Here is a 20,050-nt window from a genome sequence, read left to right as displayed (position 1 = left end):
CCCTAGCTTGCGGATCATTACGCAATCCCCGCGCAAGCCGCCGCCATTTCCGCTGCCGCTGGCCGCCCGATGTGGGATTCTTGCTCGGCGTTACGAGGCCGCCGGTATTTTTAGTGAGTTTGTGGGGGAATGTTTGCACTGTCCAACTCCAGAATGATGATTTGGCGGGGATAACTGACTAACTAACGGGAGAAGATGCGCGCGAATGCAGATATCCTCTCGTGCTCCACCTAACTTAGTCCGTTAGCTCCGATAAAAAACACCGAATAGAACACACGGCTTCGGCCATTTCGTTTCAGAGCTTTTGTTTTATTAGTCGCAGGCCCACCATCCCGTCCGCGGGTTCGGGCACCTGTGCTAAAGGTTCAGGAAGCTTTTCTATGCCTGACTTTGTAAATCCCCAGCTGTAGCTTCTCTCGCCACGGAACGACAGAGCTCTCAAACAAAATGGCAGGCACAATCAAATCGCTCATCAACAGCGCCAAGGCGTTTGCCATCGGCGACTCGGGCAGCAAGGCGTCGATGCACGACTTGTTCACCAAGGTCGACAAGGCCGTCGACGGCGAGGACTGCGATCACGACTGCAGCAGCTGTTCGATACGGTACCCGAAGGGGTTCAAGGTCGAAGAGGGGGACGACCTGTACGGGTTCATTAAAGGGTGGAGCACACACGTCCTGGTGGCGACGGGCAAGACCGACTGGGTGCACAACGTCGCCGACGAGAAGGGCAGCGTCATGCAGGCCATTGATGCCGCCAAGGGACCAACAAACGGGGTATGTTGCGGCCGCCCACGTCCTTGCCTTCTCTCATCATCATGAACCTACTTCGTACCCGTACCTGCCGTGGTTACTGACAGCCGGCCCCCACCCCCCCTAACAGCGCCTCATGCTCTCCGCCTCCAACATCCCCACGCCGCACAACACCACCTCCTACTCGGAACCGACGACCGTCCTCCTTCTCCCCGCCTTCACCATCATCGAGAACGTGACGCCCGCGACCGTCCCCACGCTCCTCACCTCCATCGTCTCGCACGCGCCCACCACCGCCAGCCCGCTGGCCCCCATCACCCTCCCGCGCTCCCTGCCGGCACCCCTCCCCGAGGGCACCCCCGCGGCCATCAAGGACCTGACGACGCGCGCGTGCCCGCACCGCGCGATCGTCCTGCTGTGCAGCCAAAAGACGCGCGACGCCCGCTGCGGCCAGTCCGCCCCGCTGCTGCGCCGCGAGTTCCAGCGCCACCTGCAGCCGCTGGGGCTGTATCGGGATCTGGATGATGAAAGGCCGGGAGGGGTGGGGATTTATTTTATTAGCCATGTCGGGGGGCATAAGTATAGTGCGAATGTTATGGTTTATCGGAGGGGGGAGGAAGGAGGGGAGGTGGGGGCCAAAAAGGAGGGGGGAAAGCAGGAGGGAGGTGATAAGGAGGGTGCTGAAAAGGAGGGAGAGTCGACGGTGGCAAAGGAAGAGGATAATGGGGAAAACGGGAAAGGGGATGTGGTGGAGGAGGGAGATGTCGGAGCGGCGCAGTGCATCTGGCTTGCAAGGGTGCGGCCGGAGGATTGTGAGGGCATCGTCAAGTTCACGATACTGCAGGGGAAAGTGGTGAAGCCCGAGAGGCAGCTGCGCGGCGGGTTTGACCGGGGGAAGGGGTTGATGAGCTGGTGATGCTGCGGAGTCAGCGGCTCGGAATCCTCGTTGAGGATCAACAGTACAGACTGTACATGCATACACAGTAAGCAGAATTGCCCAAAAAAGTGTGCAACCTCAAAATGGACTCAAAATGGATCAAAATGGTGCGACTGCTCGAGGACTGGTGTGACCGTGTGTGTTCACTGTTCTGTCACAGCCAAGCTTCTCCAATTCTTGACCGCTCAACGGCGGGCTGTCAACACGATGCGGGGAAGTGGGGGTGCTGCGGGGCACGCCCGACCGAGCGGCCCGCGCGATTGCCCAGGGAAGCAGAAATGGGGTGCGGGCGCAGTGCAGGTTGCTGAGCAACGGCCCCTTGTAAACAACCGGCAGGGTCTCATCACGCCCAACACGACCGACTTGGAACATCCCTACTTGCCACCACCCGTTCCTGTACCTGTCAAGAAAGTCACGCATTCCATTCCAAAGGGGACGACCTCTGATCCTTGGGTCAGCCATCGGACTTCTCCATGGTTCTGACGGCAATGGCATAGCACCGCATCGCGGCAATCCAACAAGAGTGTGTGTTGTGTTTGTTACCACTTCTTCCCTTTTTCTTCTTCTGGCATTTACATTTTGCATTGGGCATTCGAGTTCGTATTAGCATTGATTGGCATTTCTTCGGGCGTTCCAGAACGGCGCGTCTCCGAGACACCGACACCGCAACCTCGGGTGTACCCATCTGTTGTCTCGCATCCCACGGCAACACGCATCCCTCATCTAAACAACAGTGACCATGTCCTCCGTGACGGGTCTAAACACGATGCACGGTCTTCCGGCATCAACAACCTCGCATCCACCCACCGACACTGACGCCGACGCCGACGCCGTACCGCGCAACCGCCAGCGATCCAAATCGTCGGTGCTGCGCTCGCTCATGGGCGGCGGCCACAAGCGAAACAACTCGGACGGCTCGGGTCTGCCATCCGCTCCTCTTATCGCGCCGATAGCCACAACGCCAGCCTTCCACATGTCACAACAGAGCCTCGCCCCAAGCAGGCAAAGCGGCGTGTTCCACGTCGGCTTTGACGCGGCAGCGGCGGCGGCCATGGAACCACAACGATACGCTCACGCCCTCGGCGAGCTGCAGCAGAACAGACAAGAGCGGTCTCCCGAGAGACGAGGGCGCGAACGGGGCGGCCGGAGCGACCAGCCGCCGTCGTCGCCGACAAAGACCGGGTTTTCTACCATCTCGCTGAGGGCCTTTGGAAGGGACAGAGACTCGAGCAAGCCGCCCAAGACCAGGGACAACTCGCCGACAAAGCCCAAGAAGGCCAAGTCGGCGACCAGCCTGGCGGCGCTGATTCGCCCCAAGTCCATGAAGAATCTGAAACAGTTGCTAACGGACGAGGGCGACGCCCCTACCAAAGAGAAAGACAAGGAGAACAGGTCGCCACCCAATTCGCTGGGGAGCGATCATTACACCAGCCTGGCTCCGCCTACCCCCATCTTCGCCCAGTTCGCGTCCCAACAGCTCGGGCCGTCCTCGCCACGCCTTGAGTCGCCGGTTGATATGCCCATCAGGGGTGCTGGGTATTATCCCCCCGCGGCCCGTTCCGGCGCGCCAACGCCATCCCTACAGAAGAAGCCACGTCCAAAATCATTTCAGACCTACATTAGTCGTAAAGAAGACGACACGAAGGGGTCAACCGGCTCGGGCGGGAGTGACAGCCGTGCAAAGCGGCTGACGTGGGGCAGAGGCAGCACGTCGTCAGAAGCCGCGCCACGGCCTACGGTTGGATCTAGGAGCAACTCGTCGGCACCGGCAGCTACCACGCCAGCACCCGAGATGCCCGCCATCGACCCCAAAGACATCCCGAAGCATCTCGAGGCCATGCTGGACCGCCGCAACATCCCCGAAAACCAGCGGTATAAGATGCGAAACCTTAGCGAGACCATCAAGATGGAGTTCATCCGGCAGGATTGGGCAGAAATGCAGGCCAAGATGGACCGCCCGTCCTCCCACGACGGCAAGCCGCGAGCGGGAAGTGGGACCGGCCCGCCGGCCACAGGTCTCCCCGAGCAACAGCTGGACGAAAATAACAGTGCAAGTCCCGCCAAGAAGGAGAAAAAGAAGCACGGCAGGGGTCTGAGCCTAACCATCGTCCGGGGAACCGGTAACAAATCCAATCCGGCCTCGCCCGCCAAGAAGAAGGGCGACAGCACCCTCGGCCGGCACTTCCGAACCAAATCGAGCGAGAGCCTCGTCAGCGAGCCGCCCTCGCCCTTCGCGTCCAGCTACGGCAGCAGCTTCCTGGCCAAGGTGAAGGGCCAGCAGCTCCCGGGCGACTTCGTGGCATACCTGCAAAAGGTGCACCAGCCGGAGCTCGTCGAGGTCGGCAAGCTGCACAAGCTGCGCCTGCTGCTCCGCAACGAGACCGTCGCCTGGACCGAGGACTTTATTCGCCAGGGCGGCATGAAGGAAATCGTCGAGCTGCTACACCGTATCCTGGCTGTCGAGTGGAGGTACGTCTTTTTCCCGTCTTGTCTATTTTGGGCTTGGTCATGGGACCCTGCATGGTGTTGCTGCTGCTGCGACGACGGCGCGGCCGCCTACCGCCGTGTTGTCTCGGATACAGCCTTCGGAGCAGCCAGGGTCCCGGACCCATGCGCCTACCTTTCCCCCCATTCCCCCTCAGCAACGTGGCTAACGTCCCCCCGCCCCGCAGAGAGGAGCATGAGGATGCGCTACTGCACGAGAACCTGCTGTGTCTCAAAGCGCTCTGTACCACCGACATGGCCCTGCAGTACCTCCACTCCATCCACGCCACCCTCTTCCCGGCCCTACTGCACATGATTTTCGACCCGGAGAAGAAGGGCCCCAGCGAGTTCACCACCCGTAACATTATCACCTCCCTGCTGCTGACCTACATCGAATGCGCCACACCGCAGGAGCGCGGCATCCGCGCCCGGACCGTGCTCGGTTTCCTGCGCGACCCTGAGCCGAAGGAGGAGGACCGGCCCGTGGACTTCGTCCTGGAGATGCGCCGCGAGCGGCCCTACCGCGTCTGGTGCAAGGAGGTCGTCAACGTGACCAAGGAGGTGTTCTGGATCTTTTTGCACAACCTCAACATCGTCGCCCTGCCGTCCGCCGACAGGAAGACCTCCTCGTCCTCAGCCAGATCCACCTCCTCCGCCTCGGATCAACAACCCCTCGACGAGCTCGCCTACCAGGCCCGGCACTTCCCGCAGGAGCGGCCGCCGGTGCCGGCGGCGCCCTACGTCGGCGGCGTGGAGTGGGACGCGACCAACTACCTGGCGTCGCACCTGGACCTGCTCAACGCGATCCTGGCGTGCGCGGGGCCGACGCGGCACGAGCGCAACGCCCTGCGCGCCCAGCTGCGCATCTCGGGCTGGGAGCGCTGCCTCGGCGGCAGCCTGCGCCTGTGCAAGGAGAAGTTCTACGGCGCCGTCCACGACGGCCTGCGCCGCTGGGTCGCCGCCGCCGCCGACGACGCCTGGGACGTCCGCGACGTCCGCTACGGGCCCCCGCCCGAGTCCAGGGCCAAGCGCGCCCGCCCCGCCAGCCCGGCCAAGAAGCTGGCCCCTGCTGCTGCTGCTGCTGGCGGTGGTGGTGGTGCGCCTGCGGCCGAGGCCCCGCCTAGGATCGAGATGCCCAGGCTTGACTTTGGGGGCGCCGTGGGCGTCGGCTCGGGCGCCGCGCGGTCCAATGAGCCGTGGCTGAGCTGAGAGGGGGGCATGTTTCCAAAGGTGGGCAGAGGTTCCGGGTTGGGGACAAGGGGGTAGCTGCCTTTTGTGCGCCCCCCTTCCCCCGCCTCTCTTCCCCCCTCCCCCGGATTCCTTGATGACTGGCTAGCCTATAGCTGGCCTGCTGCTGTTGTCAAAACACTGTGGCGGGTGGCGTGAGGACCACGCACGGGACATGTTGCCCGACTGAGGAGAACGAAACCCAAATTGCGGCCGGCCCCCAACGCTTCAAATACATGGTGGTTGGCTGGCTAGTTGGTTGGTCCGTTCTTGTTACATGTTTTGCCGCAGTTTCCGCGCATAGCAGGAAAAAAAAGGGGGATCTCGGCTGTTCTTTTTTATACATTCCTGCTGTGGTCGAAGGGGATTGCACTGGCTACTGGCTGGAAAACCGCCTCTTACCGCCTTTCGGGCGAAGTATGAACGGTTGGCGGTGGCGAGATGAGCCCGCCGCGCCTTCCCGCTTTTTCCGCCTCCCGTCTGTGATGGAAATTCTTTGGTCGATGTTGTTGGAAAGGGAGCCGTACTGGCATGGGGCATTTACATTGGCAATCGGGGTATTCAGGGCCGGATTTTGGTTGGGTTTCCTTATGTCGCCCCCCCTTCCTGCCCCCTTTTTCGGGTCAAGTCTCATGTTCCTCAATCTCAGAGCAGAAGAAAGCGGGGGAAAGGGGAAGGAGAGGGAATGCGTGTTTCTATTTGTCATGGTGGCGCTCATTCCAGGGGACTTCCGCTCGGGACAACGCCAAGGGTGTCGAGATAATGAAGCTTATGATTGTATGCATAATGAGAGACAAGAATCTCAATTTCATCCTCTGGGTCCTGGTGAGCAGTGAGTGAGAGGCGCTGCTGTGTTGCGTGAGTGGCTCAGCACATGATACCGTTCTGACTCAGATGGTGACCCGAGGCCACGAGGGCTCGTGTTGTTGAACGGAAGGAGCAATAAGCACGGGCTGAGTTTGGGCTGCGGACATAAAGCTAGCTCTCGGAGCTCAACTTGACAAGTGTAAGCCCTGCATAAGTCCTTGGCCAATTTCTTACTCGCCGGTACCGTGGTGTCCCCCTTGTCTCGTGCTGGACTGTTGTGTCCCTCTCGAGTGCTCGAGGAGTACCCAATCGGAGCGCCTAGCCAGCTGGTGATGAACAAGTCACGAGGGGATGCCTGGGATAACGTCTCCAAAAGGAATCACAACCGACAAGGGCGCCCTTTGCCTTCACAAGAGATTCCTTGGGTGCATCAACGTTCGAGCAAGGCGAGAGAGAGGCGGCGAATCGGTTAATGAAAACCCCATCCCATGGAACGTCCGGCGGGGAACGCGGCCGGAAAACAGACCAGGCGAGGGACTAGAGCGGTCGGCGGAATACCCCCGCTTAAGGCCAGAGAATCGGTGATCTGTTGTCGACCGATCCCCCCGTTGGAATGGACCGATGGTTGGTCCACATGTTCTCAATGCCCGCGCAGAAACGGCCTGCTGACTGGCCCGGTTTGTCAGAGAAACGTCTCGACTCATCATCACCCTTCACGGCGGGCATCCCAAGCCGTGTCCAGAGCCAGGAGAGCAACCTTCCACCATCCGACCTTCTTCCGCCCATCGTCTCATCTAGGGTAGCAACGGAAAAGACGGGTGATCTTCGTCAGAGAGTCAGATACTCATCAGATTGTGGAACTCGACAGCCCTTCCCCTCACAAAGCGTAATTAGGTTTGTTTTTGCTCGCTGATCGAACCATTTGTGAACGATCGGGCCGAGCCAGGTGCTCGAGGCCTGGACTTCAAGGCACCTCATCAGAGCGATCCCGAGGGATCGGATGCAGGGGTCACGTTTCGAACCGGAGTGACCACACCAAGCCGATGCTGGGCGGTTGCCGAGGACAGCTATGGCCAAGCCACAGTGCAGGTGCTCATCCTTTTCCGCCTTGAACCAAACTAGAGCAGATGATAGCCGTCCACCGTGATGCTGTCTGACCTCAGAGCTCGGTTGACTGGAAAATGATCGGACGCTCGTGGGCCGACTCCCTAGGCTACAAAAGTCTTCTTGTATTTTGTGTGGAGTCCAGACCTTTCCAGATAGTTGAACAGTATTCCTCGAATCGAGTCATCCACGTGCCGGTCGAGAGCGCTGCAGCCGGCTTTGGGAGGGCAATTGGCTTGCGCATGTATGCAAGTTTGCCAAACGCAGTCTCGCCTTGTTCAACAAACACTATTGGAGGACGAAGAACTAGAGTTTACCCAGGAGGCAAGGCGAGAAACCGACTGCGCGGGTGCCGGGCCCAGTAGCAGGAGCATACAAGGATGTAACCAGAGTGGGAAGCTCACGGCAAGATCTAGCCGGAGTCGGGGATGGAGTCCAGAAGTGGAACTGACCATGACAAAACCGGCGAGCCGTCAGGACGGGCTGCCTGTTGTGGAACATGAGAGCTGGACTCCAATCCCAATTCGATTGCTCCATGTCGTTGGGCACCCTAGGGCACGGGAGGGGCCCGTTTCCATGATGGCCGTGGCATGTATGTATGTATGTATACCAAGCGTGCGGACCGGTGAGAGTGAACTGGCACACAGCTGGCTGGCCATGGCTCGTAGCCGACAGAACTCCGACTGTATGGCGCGGATCGTTGACGTCTGCGACCCCGTTCTTGTGTTCTAGAAGCAGGAGAACATAAGCACACTGTACCAGAGCGAGTTTGAGAGCGAGGGCGCCGTCCTTCCCCGGACGGGGGAGCTTTCCCCGGTCCCGTCCTGTCGAGCGAGCGTCCGTTGTGGTTGAAGAGGGACCGGGCGAGCTCCGGCAGGTGGGGCAAGACAGTTCTCTCCATCGCTTGCCTCGTGGACGGATGGTACCGGGCGGTGAGAAACTCGGACACTTCGGGAAAGTGCCATGCGGCCCCTGTGCTCGGTGTGCAAATTGCGCCCATTGATAGGCGGCGAGCCGACGCCGACGCAGGGGAGCCGGCGGTTCCTTGGAATGGCCGTACTCGGCAAGGAATTAATACCCATAATGATGCGGGTTAGCCCTAACGCCGGTTAACTCGTCCCGAAAGTGCTGTGGACGTCCCCCGTCGCCCGCAGTCGGCAACGCCGCCTTGCCTTGTGCTTTGCTGTGGCTTCGGCATTGGCCACGACCGGGGTGCGTTGAACCGGGGGATCCAGCCATGAGGTCACGGGCGGCATCAACTGTTCGGCGAACTGTGCTGATTGCGTCGATGAAGGAGCCCGGGGCGCTGGAGCCACATAATTAGCCTCGACGGCTCTCATCATACGCATACGAAGGAGTTTAATGACGTCTCATGAAGGCATGGGTGCTGGACGACAGGGGGTCCGGACGGAAGACTGTCGTCCCACTTGTTCACAATCACTGTGCTGTCCGCCTCGATGCAAAGATCAACCGAAACAGACAGTGTGGCGTACTGCCAGAAACCGGAGTGCGCTTGCTCGTCGAGGTCGACAAGAACTGCGGGACCGGAGGTTGGGGTTGGGCGGCAGGTGTCGGGTCGGCGTCTGCCCGAGGAAGAACGCGCGAGTATCGCACAGTACCCGCGCGGGATGAAGCAGCAGACCTACCTACACAGTAGTTATCCTGGCTCGACTGCTTCATTGACAGCTGTCCCAGCAGCAGTTTGAAGTTGCGACGAGAGACGAGCGACAAGTGTTGCTTCTGCACGCCCCCTTCCCGTGCCAACTTGAAGCGGCCGTTCCGTTTCGCCGGTGGGCAGAAATTGGCATCCCGTCCTAGGGCATGGCGGCGTTGATAAGAGGAATCACGATCTCCGGACGGGTAGTGCGCATTGGAAGCTGTGGGAGGTCGGGAGCGTGGGACAGCACAGCAGCAGTAAAAACTGCCAGCTCGGTCCCGTGCGAATGTGGAAAAAGCACGGAATTCAAGCGTGAGCTGCATAAAGCAAAAGTTGAACCGCTCATCCCTTCTTTCCCTTTTGAGTTTTATCATTGGATGGCCTCGAGTCCTGGACGGAAGTTCTCCGAGTCGTTCCTGCCTGTTGTTATTTTTGCAGTTTTCGAAACATCCGTTTGGCAGGAACGTTCGAGCAGTCAAAACAGCCTTCGATCACGTAGGCTAACCATGTCTAACCGCTTCAGTCAGGTTGGCGGCCTATCTTGGTTTGGCTAGGAATTCTCTTCACTCCATCGTTCCCTCCGGATTGCCTTCCAGGTTATCGCTTTTGAATTGTTTAGTAAGCCTCGCCAAATCGACGGGAATGGCGTTTCTCTTGGGACTGCAACCTCTGGTTGGGATTTTGTCTCATTATTAGCATGCTCTTGGCCTTTTCCATCCAATTTACCGGGAATCTAAAATTCAACACCGCCGTGGTGGTCGACTGAGATCTCCATGTTCCCAACGACCGCGAACGGGTATGGCCGACACAAGTCCCACACTAGAATTGGATCCACAATTCAACCGCTGCGGGCCCACGGGCTGTTAGCGCGGGGTTCCAAAGGCCAGGATAACACGCCACGCCAGGGCTCCTGGCCCGCTCTTACCCATGCCCCATGTTCTACCCTGGCCCTGGAAACATCCTCTCCAGTTCCCGACCATCAAGCTCTGGGACCACCCCGCAGACACACACTTCACACCACTGCAGAGGATCAACACGCGCGCAACGGCCTACACAATATTCAAGCACCTACTGTGTGCTGTCAATCGCGCGCCCGCCACGGATCGGCCTGACTCGTTGTCTTCGACCTGTTCCATCCGGGCACCCCGAGGGGCGCCATTCCTTAGCTCAGGTTACCCAGGCCCGGCAGGACGGGCTCTCGAGAGGTTGGGTTCCAGGTTGCCGAGGCGCATCAAGTCCCGCATCTCCATCGACCCAGGTATCCCACGCATCCCGGCGAAGAGGCACCCCGAGAGGGCCAGGCAAGTATAGGCTGTGAGCACCTCCAGCAAATCTGGCCCACACCAGATACTACAGGCGCCGCAGAGCACCCAAACTTCTCAGATCTCGACCCTGTTCTGCTGCAGGCGGCACTGGTGCGGGACGAACTGGTCGCTCCCCTTTTTGTGCCGCTACTGTGTGAACCCTGCGCAGTGGATGGGCTGTGGATGGGCTAGCGGGCTCCAAATCTGACGAATCGAGACCCCATCGAACGGCCTCTTGTGGGACACCCAGACGACACCTCTGCGGGCACAGCGGGCCATTCTGCGGCCAGCTCCAAACTACCTTACCCGCCTCCTCAACATGTCAATAAAGTAAGTGATGGTTTTATTATCCCCATCCCCGGTCACACGCTCTCGTGTGTCTCTTTTGCCTTTTCCAAACCCCGAAACCCGGCCTTCACCTTCCCCGGCGCGCTTGCTCCCAGTCGCAAATCGCACCCCCTGCTCTGACCTGCCCTGCCCAAGGGCCCCCCTTCCAAACAACCCCCCCCCTTGGCCCCCGTCCCTCTTCGACTTCCCGTCTCTTGCTGCCGCCGGATCATGGCCGACCAATTCTTGGCCGAGCAGCACACATGGACACTCTTTCGGAATTCCCAATCTGACGAAGAGGACAGCTGGGTCATGCTGACCCGGGATGGCAAAATTGTGCCCATCCCCGGCGAGAAGATACTGCATACCTCACGACCACGCGTCAGCCTCGAGGTATCAACGCCCCGTGAGCTTCAAATCGCCGACCCGTTCTCCCTCAAATGCGACAACGGCATTGCCTACATCACGAATGAGCGGGTGAGTACACCGCCCAACACCCACTAGCTTTCTTAGGCTGGTGGTCCAGGGTCCGCGGTCGCTTGGCCCTCTTAGAGCTGGGTGAGAGCTAAGCTGACCGGGCGCAGGTGATCTTCCTTCCGGCCAGACCGAGTGAGGATTTCAAATCCTTCTTTACGCCTGTGCTGAACTTCTCCGACACACATGTTCAGTCATCATGGATTGGCCCCTGGAGCTGGGGTGGTACCGTGAGGCCGGTTCCGGGCGGAGGCATCCCCATGCATGTTCCCCGGGTGGAGGTCAAGTTTATATTCAGGGACGGCGGGCACAGCGATTTCCAAACCAAGTTTGAGTGGCTGAAAGAGCGCCTGAATCATGCGCAGGAATTGGGCTTAATACCTGCGCAGAACCTCGAGCCTCCGCCGCCGTACGAGCCCAACACGGCGGAACCATCCTCGTCTGGGGCTTCCGGCAACACCCAGGCCGGTGCGCAGCAGCAACAACAACCACCGCAGCAGGAGCAGCAGCAACGACGGCAACAGCAACAGCAGCAACAGCAGCAACAACAGCAACAACAACAACCGCCTCAGCCTGCTCCTGACGAGCCACCCCCGGACTACGTGGAGGCGCAGACCCAGGCCATCAGCATACAATACGAGGAGCGTATGCGGGAGGAAGCCGAGCGACAGTGAAGGATGAGGCGGTTTGCGATGGATTGTTTCGGAGTTTCACGTATTCTGTTATTTTCTGAGCTCTTTTCTTCGTTTGTCATTGTTGCTAGCTGCACGGCATTCGATTGTTGATACCATTAGTTTTTGACTGTTCTTGTATCGCATTTTATTCCATCCTGTCCGCAAGGTGTAATAGAGAAGGGGGCGCTGCGTCAGCTTTGGTGGGCGTTTATTCCGTCATCTGTACCGGCCTTGGGACCCGGCCTCACTATGTACAATTGTTCCAAGGGTACCTCTTTCTCTCGAGATACCCGAAAGACCTTCAAACTGTCCGATCCTGTGTCAAAAATTCGCCGATCTGCCTTGAGGCTCGGAGCCTTGCGGCCCCCAAGATCGTAAGCTGGGTGTCAGCTTCTGCAGCTTGTTAATCATGCCGCAGGATGGGCACATGTACTTTGCGTCATGATGCAACCCGGTTCGGAGCTCCCTCAAAAAACTCCTTGAAAGGAAGAAAGCTGGAGCCGCTTCAAGGCCAGCCTTGGCTTGGACCACGTGATGGGCGGGATTACCCGGAGCCCGGTCGACCAGTAATGGAGCCAATCAGGAGCCACCAATTGGAAGCCCGGACGGTTTTCGCTTACCCGATTTTTGCGAGAGCTCCAACGTCGCGCGATTGTGATTGTCGACTTGAGCAAACCCCGTTCAGGCGCACCCTGCCCACCCACATTTCGCCATTGACACCGCTCGCCGCCCCCTTACGGCCAGATCGAAACTATGGGTTTCTGGGACACCATAACCGACCTCGTCGAGGCCGCCACCCCTTGGGCGACGGCCGACGCCGAGGCCCCCGCGAAGGAGCTGGTATGATTTGATGCGTCACTTTCTCCGCTTGCCCCCCGGCTGGGCTCGCTTGCTGTCTTCCCTGTCCGGAACATCATATCTCGACTGGTGATCGGGCCCCCAGCTGCAGCAGAGCTTAGGGGGCAAACGGCCTGTTCGTGGTACAGTTGCTGACGGTTGAATGACGCATTCACAGCCCGAGGAGACCACTACCGAGTCCACCAAGGAGGAGGAGAGCACCAAGTCCGAGACCGAGACCGCTGCTGCCGCAGAGGAGCCCGCTGCCGAGGAAGAGCCGGCTGCTGAGGAGGAGGCGGAGGAAGAGGCGGAGGAAGAAGAGGAGGAGGAGGAGGAGGAGGAGCCGGTCGACCCCAAGGAAGAGATCGAAGAAGGTGGGTTCCAACCGATGCCGTCACCAATATCACTCCTACCGGTCCCCCGAGTGGTCGAGATGCCATCTACTCTGAGGAGGGAACCCGAATTAGCGGGAATTCCGATCTTACCCTATTCCATGTTCCCTCCTTAGGGCTGGCTTGCCACGACCGACAACGAGTTCACGGGATCACCCCCGCCCAACATATTGACGGATGCTGACGATGGAACCATACATAGCGTGCCGGAATTCTAAGCAATGCTCACCCGCCAAGCATCACTTTGACGAGTGCGTCGAGCGTGTCACCAGCGCCGAGTCCGAAGGTGGTGCGAAGGAGGACTGCGTTGAGGAGTGTTCGTCCCCCTGACCTCGCCCATGCACCGTTTGATTGGTTGCTGACCTGGAGACACAGTCTTCCACCTCGCCCACTGCGCCACCCAGTGCGCCGCTCCCAAGCTCTGGTCCGTCCTCAAATAAATCAACCACCACGTCTCCACGATCTGGTCGTCTCGCGATTTGACGACGGCCAGAGCCAACGGCCCCTCAGGATACAGTTGAAGCGTTTTCTCGTTGCCCAGATGGCTTCTATAGAAGGGAGGATGTTCCTATAGACGAAGTTGAGGGCGTTGGCTGGCTGGCTTGGTTGTCTGAGAGCGGACAGGGTCAACACACATCGTGCGACGGGATATTCTACAGGACGGTGGGAGTCGACAACCTGTATAGTTGATCAGGTCTGGGTTCTGTCGGGGGGGTTCACCGGCCTAGACTTGTTGTACCATTACCTCCCATCATCGTCTGATTTACGCCCTCCGAAAACAAATACCGATTACCACACCTACCACACAATAGCCTTCGTCCATTTCCTGCCACTCACCCGCCACCCTTCCGTGGCTCAGTTTCGGAGATGTTCTGACAGCTCAGATGCATGCAGTTTCCTATCTAGTAGGGCTGCATGGCGCCAATGGCGCCTCGATGGAGCGAGATCTACCGACCGCCCCAAAACCCAACCAGAGGAACGGGATGTCTCACGCCCCCTCGCTCTCTCGACGCCCAAAAAGGCCCAGCCCCGTACACACCACCCTCTCTCCTCCACCCAATACCCCCCCGCCTCCCCGGGGAGAGAATCACCTACATAAAACCGTTCCCGTTACCACGGGTAAGGGAGGCGCACATACCCATACCCCATTACCCTTGCCCCTTCCCCGATCGGACGCGTCAGGGGACAGGGTTGTCCCCCCATCGGCGCCCTCTCGATCGGGCTGCCGACATGGTCTAGTATCACGTCCTACATATGCGGGCTGCTCTGCATCGGTAGGTGTTGTCTCGGAGCTCATTGCTCGTTGAGCAGCCCACAAACTCCACAAGCTAGCCTCGCCCCACCTCCCGTGGTCTCTCTTCTCCTCCCCTCGGCCCGGTGGGTAACGTTGGTTTTGGGTTTGGTTGGAGATGTGATAATCGGTGTCTTTATGAAAAGGTGGGGGGGGTGAGTATGCGTGCGTGTGTGAGTGTGTCTGTCTGTGTGCGTGATATCGCGCTGTTATTGGTGGGAGCTGAGAGGGGCAGAAGTCTCAAGAATTATGCGAGACCCCCGCGCCGCGCGCCTTGGGTTACACGGCGAACACATGGACGGCGCGGACTGTGAGAAAGGTAGGGGCGGATGACTTGCAGTTTTTGGGGCTGGCGGCCGGAAGGGGGTTGAGGCGGGGACGCTAGTGTGGGCTGGGTATGAGTTATGCGCGATGTTTGGCGTTGGAGTGGTGGTTGACGTTGACTTGGGCTTCCCACCTCTGCCGGCCAAGATACGGCCGGCGTGTCACTTCAGGCATCAGGCATCTTGCCGCGCAACTGCGCCAGGGCGGGGAGATGATCCTTCGTCTTACTATCCGTTCTTTGTTTTTGCTCTATTTTGTTGAGGTTCCTAGGCGAAGAGCTCAAGGCTGACGAACAAGGGTTGAACTGCATGCAGTGTCGTCAAGGAAGATAGAGGACCATGGAGTGTGTGGGACGATGGTGTGCAGATGCGGGGATCTTCGTCTGATGCTTCTTTCGATGTTTTGGGGTCCGGCTGATTTCGGTAATCCGTTCGTCAGATATCTGACCCGTCTGCTGGAACGCTTTGTTTAATGTTGCCTCATTGTGAACGTTGCTGACATTGGGAGGCAGTCGGCAGGGAGCTTTGAACCCTGCCAATATCGAAACAACAGCTAGAATAAATCGACGGGAAATCTCCTCCCAGATAACTAACCGGCCTGGCACGCTGTCCAAAAAAAAAAAAAAAAAAAAACGGACTCCCAGGAAAGAAAAGAATTACGCAAAAGCTTTTTTTAAATAAAACAAATCGAGCAAAACAAATGAGATAGAACAAGAATAGTAAATTAAGTAGATGTAGTTTCTTCAGGTTTCCGAATCGCTTTCATTTCGTACCTACAGTTGAGGTTTGGTCGACAGCTACCTACTACATTTGGAGTCCAGCTTTTTTGTCCATGGGGTGCTTGGGTCTCGGGTGACAAGCACATGAAGATTCCTTTGTTCGAGGTCACTTGATTACCAGGTATCGCCCGTTCTGGAAGCCAGTCATGTGTGCCACCTTCCACAGCTTCGAAGTGCGGGGACGACCCAGTCCCATTGCCCCTTTCCTTGTTTGGATGCATCTAACCTGCCAAGAACGGGAAGGAAGGACCAGAACCGGGGGTAACAGGGAAGAGGAAGCCGAGGGAACTGGCGACACAAGGCGGCTCGAGTGGCCCGTATCGTCCGTGAAGCTGGGCGCTCCGCCATCTAACTAACGGCCTTTGCACAGTATTATCCGCAAATTTTGAAGTATTATTTCTATAGGTGCCAGCACTTGAATTGAGCGCGAAGGAGGGATCGCACCAGGATTCAAGCACCTCGCCATCAACCCGCATTTGAAGATCCGAGTCCTCGGTTCCATGCCGTGCGACAGTACGGTTGACAATCTTTGGCGCTGGGCTTAAAGGCTCGGTATGGCCCGCGACTTCGATGGGACGGAGCCTCAGCCGACGATAAAAGACCCGAAGCCTCGCGATTCCGGCTCTACCCGCCCGAGCGCCAGCGAAACTGAGGATATTGGTATGGGCGGACAATTGCGCCCATGGCAGGAGTTGAAGGATGAGGTCAACGAAACGGGAAACAAGACGACCGGGAGCGCCAGCGCCAGCGATAATGGAGTCCGAAGCCACGGCCCCTCGGACGAGACAGCCATTGAGATGAATACGGTAGCGGCGCACGCGACACACGCGCCCGTCGGCCCTGGGTCACCGAAGGCGAAAGCTTACGGTAACGGATTGGGTGCGGAAACAGGGGCAGTGGGAGTCGAATACAAGGTGTACAAAAGGCGATGGTTTGGGTTGCTACAGTTGACGTTGCTAAATATCATCGTCAGTTGGGATGTAAGTGACGTTTTTATATATTCATCCTAGACTGGCTAGTCACGATCAGACCGAGCGCGGATGTCGTTTCCGATTGGACTTCTGGTCGGAGGTGTATGGCAAGTGCCCGACCGACCTCGTAACCGTTTATAAGTCGAGTTCTCGGGATTTACTTGCAGAGACTTTACTTGGGTAGAGAAGGTGATACCCATCATTACGCGCTGACCATCCTTTTCACTAGTGGCTCACCTTCTCCCCCGTTGCTAGCCATGCGGCGCGGTACTTCAACACTACTGAAACTGTCGTTAACTGGTTGAGCACGGCCTTCCTGTTCTCATTTACCTTCATTACCCCCGTGGTCATCTACGTGCTGCACCTGGGGCCAAAGAAATCCATCGTCACGGCTGCGGCCCTCCTGCTCATCGGGAACTGGGTCCGCTATGCTGGCTCGCATTCCAGCTCAGGGGGGATCTTCGGAGTGGTCATGTTCGGCCAGATTCTCACTGGGCTCGCGCAGCCATTCGTGCTTGCTGCCCCGTCACGGTATTCTGACCTCTGGTTCACAAACCGGGGGCGGGTGGCCGCAACGGCCCTGTCGAGTCTCGCAAACCCCTTCGGCGCCGCCCTGGGTCAGTTAATCGTTCCGTTCTGGGTTGGCCAGCCAAGCGATATCTCCCGCATGGTCCTCTATGTCTCCATAATCGTAAGTTCCCCTGCCCCTTCCACGCCCTTAACCCTCTATTGAACCCGCTCTTAACAACCCACAGTCCTCAATCTGCGCAGTCCCTGCCTTCTTCATCCCCTCACGGCCCCCTACGCCGGCAGCGCCCTCCGCCGAGACCCCCAAACTTTCCATCGGCGCGTCCGCCAAAATCCTTTTCAATCAGGTCGAGTTCTGGCTCCTCTTCATCCCTTTCGCGATGTATGTCGCGCTGTTCAACTCCATCTCCTCCCTCCTCAACCAGATACTCCTCCCACACGGCTACAACGACGAGGAAGCGGGCATTGCGGGCGCGGTACTCATCGTCGTGGGGCTGGTCGCCTCGGCTATCTCGTCGCCCATCATCGACCGGACTAAATCCTACCTACTTGCGATCAGACTAGCCGTCCCGCTCATCGGCCTTTGCTACCTCATCTTCATCTGGATGCCCGGTACACGCGATGGTGGCGGCGTTGCTGGCCCGTACGTGGTCATGGCCGTTTTGGGGGCTTCGTCCTTTTCGATGCTGCCAATCGTCGTCGAGTACCTCGTCGAGCTGACACATCCCATAAGTCCGGAGGTCACATCGACGCTGGCGTGGAGCGGCGGGCAGCTGCTGGGTGGGATAATCATTATCGTTTCCGGGGCGTTGAGGGACGGGGCAGACGGGGACCCACCGGGAGATATGAGGGATGCGTTGATCTTGCATGCGGTGCTCGCCCTGGTGGTAGTGCCGTTGCCCTTGTGCCTGGGGCTGTTTGGGCGGAAGGAAAAGCTGCTGTTGAGGAGGGTCAAGTCGGACCAGGAGGCGAGGAATAGTGCCGAAGGGGGACATGGTTATGGGGGACAGATCTCATGATATGTGGCTGGCCACGGTTCACCGAAGGAGCTTGGGAAGTGTTTGCTCCGTATTTAGCATGGATGATATGAATCAATGTAGCACGAGAGGGAGCATGTACGACCCCTCGACATTACCATTACAATAATATATACCTCACCGCGAACCTCTACTTCATCACCCCCCACACCGAGGCCATTACGACCGCCCAGCCTCAGCCGCATCTGCCCTCTCCTCCCACTTCTCCCTCAACTCCTCCATCCTCCTCCAGCACTCGGCCCCCAACTCCCCAAACCCAGCCAGCTTCTCCTCGGTAACATCCACCGCGCCGGGCCGGCGGCCGGAGAGCTTGTGCTCGCGCTTCAGGGCGCGCACCTCCTCGACGCGGCCCTCCCATCCCCAGCCGTCCACCTCGGTCTTCTTGACCCGGCACTCGCCGCGCCGGTCCGTGCTGGTCCCCCACTTGACCCGCTCCGCCCGCGCCCCGTCCAGCCACCCCTGCTCCTGCAGCGCCACCCACACGGGCGCGCACGCCCCGTTGTACGCCGTGATCGGGTGCCACGGCGACCCCAGCCACCGCGCCACGTACAGCACGATGTTGTACCAGAAGAACATGAAGGCGTTGAGCGGGAAGAGGGTGGTTTGGACGACGCCCGGGTGGACGAGGTAGATCTTGGGCGGTTGGGTTTGAGGGGGGGTGGTGGTGGTGGTGAGGTATTTGGTGACGGAGGGCTTGGAGGTCGGCAGCGTGGCGGTCAGCGCCATGAGGTCGGTTAGGCGTTTGGTCGACTCATACGCCGCCTCCGTCTTGACCGCTTCGAAATCGTCCTGCGAGAGGCTCTCCCAGTCCCCTTCCACGCTCGATTCCCAGATGATGCGGCCCGGCGGTAGGGCGCTGTCGGCGGGGCGCGTTAGGAGCGGCACCAGTCGCTGCGCGAACACGTAGTGCCCGAATACGTTGGCGCAAAAGACCTCGCCCATCTGCGCCGTGCCTTTCCCCCCCTTTGCCCCGTGTATCGGGTCGATTTGGTACCCGCTCAGACCGCCCTTGAATGTTGGCCATGTTGTGGCGTTGACGAGACCCTTGGTGAGGATGTTGTGGAAGACCTTGGGCCAGTTCAGCCCGTACCAGCCCCCCATTCCGGCGTTGAAGATGATGGAATCCAGGCGCGGGATCTTGACGTCGGAGATAGACACGAAATTGGCATCGTCACTAGGGCTGCTGAGAGTCCCGGAGACAAGCTGACCCGCACAGCGGCGGATGGACGGCAGGCTGCATAGGTCGAGCTGGACGCTGAGAATGTGGACGCGCTGTGTGGTCTGTCTCGGGTCGTAGTTTGGCCCTCCACGAGCACGGAGGGCTGCCGATGTTTCCGCAAATTCCTTGGTATGTTTCCGGAGGCCGTCGATCGTTTCTTGTGATTTTTTGGTACTTCGCGTGGTGGGGATTACGACGAGATGTGAGGACAGGGAGCGGGTGGTGAGGTACTCGTCGATAAGGCGCTCGCCAATTCCGAAACCAATGCCGCTGCAGAACATAACGTTAGAACGGAGCCATTGGGGACCAACTGAGTATAACATCAGGGCGAGACATACCTATTCCCCCCCGTCACCAGGACGAACAAGGTGTTTTCGGCTGGAACTGCATCCCAAGGGGCTGGTGCCATAATTGTGGTGTTCTCGGAAATAACTCGGTTTCTGGCCGTAAAATGTAGGTTTGGCTGCAGACCGCGCCTACATAAACGGTCTCTTGGGTATTAGGAATGGTCTGGCGGGCGGTAGTTGCTCCTATGTGTCAACCGGAGGCTCTCTAGTTTGTTGACCGCAGTTCTGGGTCGCCAAGGGGAACCTAAATTTCCACACAAATCTTGGAGTTGACTACGACAGGGGGGACACATGCGCGTGCAGGGATCCGAAGCTGGTGCTGCAGAACGGAAGGGGAACGAAAAAATATGGATAGTTTTGTGTATCCCTCCGCATTTTAGAAAGGAAATAGATAACAAGGTATATGGCACATAGGTGGTAGTTCCAAGTCAACAGAATGATTTTATCAAGGTAGGTACTTTAATTCAAGATTGATTTCGATACTTGACAGAAAAGGCGGGAAGGATTCTCAAGATTTGGAGGTTGCCCGATGCCCCACCTTGAACTGCCCCTGGCAGATCTCCAAAAAAACTGGGGTGCTG

At 58.5% G+C, this 20,050-nt stretch overlaps 6 protein-coding genes across 6 annotated transcripts; 5 read left to right on the top strand and 1 right to left on the bottom strand.

The window, feature by feature from the left end:
- Positions 1 to 341: 341 nt before the first annotated feature.
- On the top strand, positions 342 to 1,685 carry B0H64DRAFT_235564 (Sucrase/ferredoxin-like-domain-containing protein). Its single transcript, XM_062799786.1, has 2 exons — positions 342 to 774; positions 881 to 1,685. Exons 1-2 carry the CDS (start codon positions 448 to 450, stop codon positions 1,664 to 1,666), a joined length of 1,113 nt encoding a protein of 370 aa, XP_062656220.1. The 5' UTR covers positions 342 to 447; the 3' UTR covers positions 1,667 to 1,685.
- Positions 1,686 to 2,426: 741 nt separating this feature from the next.
- On the top strand, positions 2,427 to 5,380 carry B0H64DRAFT_445621 (armadillo-type protein; the record flags this gene model as incomplete). The annotated part of the gene is made up of 2 exons (XM_062806855.1): positions 2,427 to 4,156; positions 4,360 to 5,380. 2 exons carry the CDS (start codon positions 2,427 to 2,429, stop codon positions 5,378 to 5,380), a joined length of 2,751 nt encoding a protein of 916 aa, XP_062656219.1.
- Positions 5,381 to 10,828: 5,448 nt separating this feature from the next.
- B0H64DRAFT_445620 (uncharacterized protein) lies at positions 10,829 to 11,745 on the top strand (the record flags this gene model as incomplete). Its single annotated transcript, XM_062806854.1, has 2 exons — positions 10,829 to 11,074; positions 11,182 to 11,745. The coding sequence occupies 2 exons, from the start codon at positions 10,829 to 10,831 to the stop codon at positions 11,743 to 11,745; spliced, it is 810 nt and encodes a 269-aa protein (XP_062656218.1).
- Positions 11,746 to 12,374: 629 nt separating this feature from the next.
- On the top strand, positions 12,375 to 13,636 carry B0H64DRAFT_235384 (ubiquinol-cytochrome C reductase hinge protein-domain-containing protein). The gene is made up of 4 exons (XM_062799784.1): positions 12,375 to 12,585; positions 12,761 to 12,956; positions 13,177 to 13,290; positions 13,350 to 13,636. Exons 1-4 carry the CDS (start codon positions 12,499 to 12,501, stop codon positions 13,412 to 13,414), a joined length of 462 nt encoding a protein of 153 aa, XP_062656217.1. The 5' UTR covers positions 12,375 to 12,498; the 3' UTR covers positions 13,415 to 13,636.
- A 1,881-nt stretch (positions 13,637 to 15,517) lies between these two features.
- B0H64DRAFT_407456 (major facilitator superfamily domain-containing protein) lies at positions 15,518 to 18,030 on the top strand. The gene is made up of 3 exons (XM_062804566.1): positions 15,518 to 16,347; positions 16,568 to 17,029; positions 17,094 to 18,030. Exons 1-3 carry the CDS (start codon positions 15,922 to 15,924, stop codon positions 17,883 to 17,885), a joined length of 1,680 nt encoding a protein of 559 aa, XP_062656216.1. The 5' UTR covers positions 15,518 to 15,921; the 3' UTR covers positions 17,886 to 18,030.
- B0H64DRAFT_477808 (uncharacterized protein) lies at positions 17,988 to 19,955 on the bottom strand. The gene is made up of 2 exons (XM_062808218.1): positions 19,461 to 19,955; positions 17,988 to 19,392 (listed from the first exon to the last, which is right to left on the bottom strand). The coding sequence occupies exons 1-2, from the start codon at positions 19,529 to 19,531 to the stop codon at positions 18,063 to 18,065; spliced, it is 1,401 nt and encodes a 466-aa protein (XP_062656215.1). The 5' UTR covers positions 19,532 to 19,955; the 3' UTR covers positions 17,988 to 18,062.
- Positions 19,956 to 20,050: the final 95 nt, after the last annotated feature.

This window comes from Chaetomium fimeti (assembly GCF_033439085.1).
Source record: "Chaetomium fimeti strain CBS 168.71 chromosome Unknown B0H64scaffold_7, whole genome shotgun sequence".
Lineage (NCBI taxonomy): Eukaryota > Fungi > Ascomycota > Sordariomycetes > Sordariales > Chaetomiaceae > Chaetomium > Chaetomium fimeti.
The sequence above is the reverse complement of the archived record's forward strand: the minus strand, read 5'-3'. Positions and strand labels throughout refer to the sequence as shown.

Coding starts and splice junctions, on each gene's coding strand:
- B0H64DRAFT_235564 (XM_062799786.1), top strand. CDS start 448: ATGGCAGGCACAATCAAATCGCTCATCAACAGCGCCAAGGCGTTTGCC. Junction 775..880: donor CCAAGGGACCAACAAACGGG/GTATGTTGCGGC, acceptor CCCCCCTAACAG/CGCCTCATGCTCTCCGCCTC.
- B0H64DRAFT_235384 (XM_062799784.1), top strand. CDS start 12,499: ATGGGTTTCTGGGACACCATAACCGACCTCGTCGAGGCCGCCACCCCT. Junction 12,586..12,760: donor AGGCCCCCGCGAAGGAGCTG/GTATGATTTGAT, acceptor ACGCATTCACAG/CCCGAGGAGACCACTACCGA. Junction 13,291..13,349: donor GGAGGACTGCGTTGAGGAGT/GTTCGTCCCCCT, acceptor CTGGAGACACAG/TCTTCCACCTCGCCCACTGC.
- B0H64DRAFT_407456 (XM_062804566.1), top strand. CDS start 15,922: ATGGCCCGCGACTTCGATGGGACGGAGCCTCAGCCGACGATAAAAGAC. Junction 16,348..16,567: donor ATATCATCGTCAGTTGGGAT/GTAAGTGACGTT, acceptor CCTTTTCACTAG/TGGCTCACCTTCTCCCCCGT. Junction 17,030..17,093: donor TCCTCTATGTCTCCATAATC/GTAAGTTCCCCT, acceptor AACAACCCACAG/TCCTCAATCTGCGCAGTCCC.
- B0H64DRAFT_477808 (XM_062808218.1), bottom strand. CDS start 19,531: ATGGCACCAGCCCCTTGGGATGCAGTTCCAGCCGAAAACACCTTGTTC. Junction 19,393..19,460: donor CTGGTGACGGGGGGGAATAG/GTATGTCTCGCC, acceptor TATGTTCTGCAG/CGGCATTGGTTTCGGAATTG.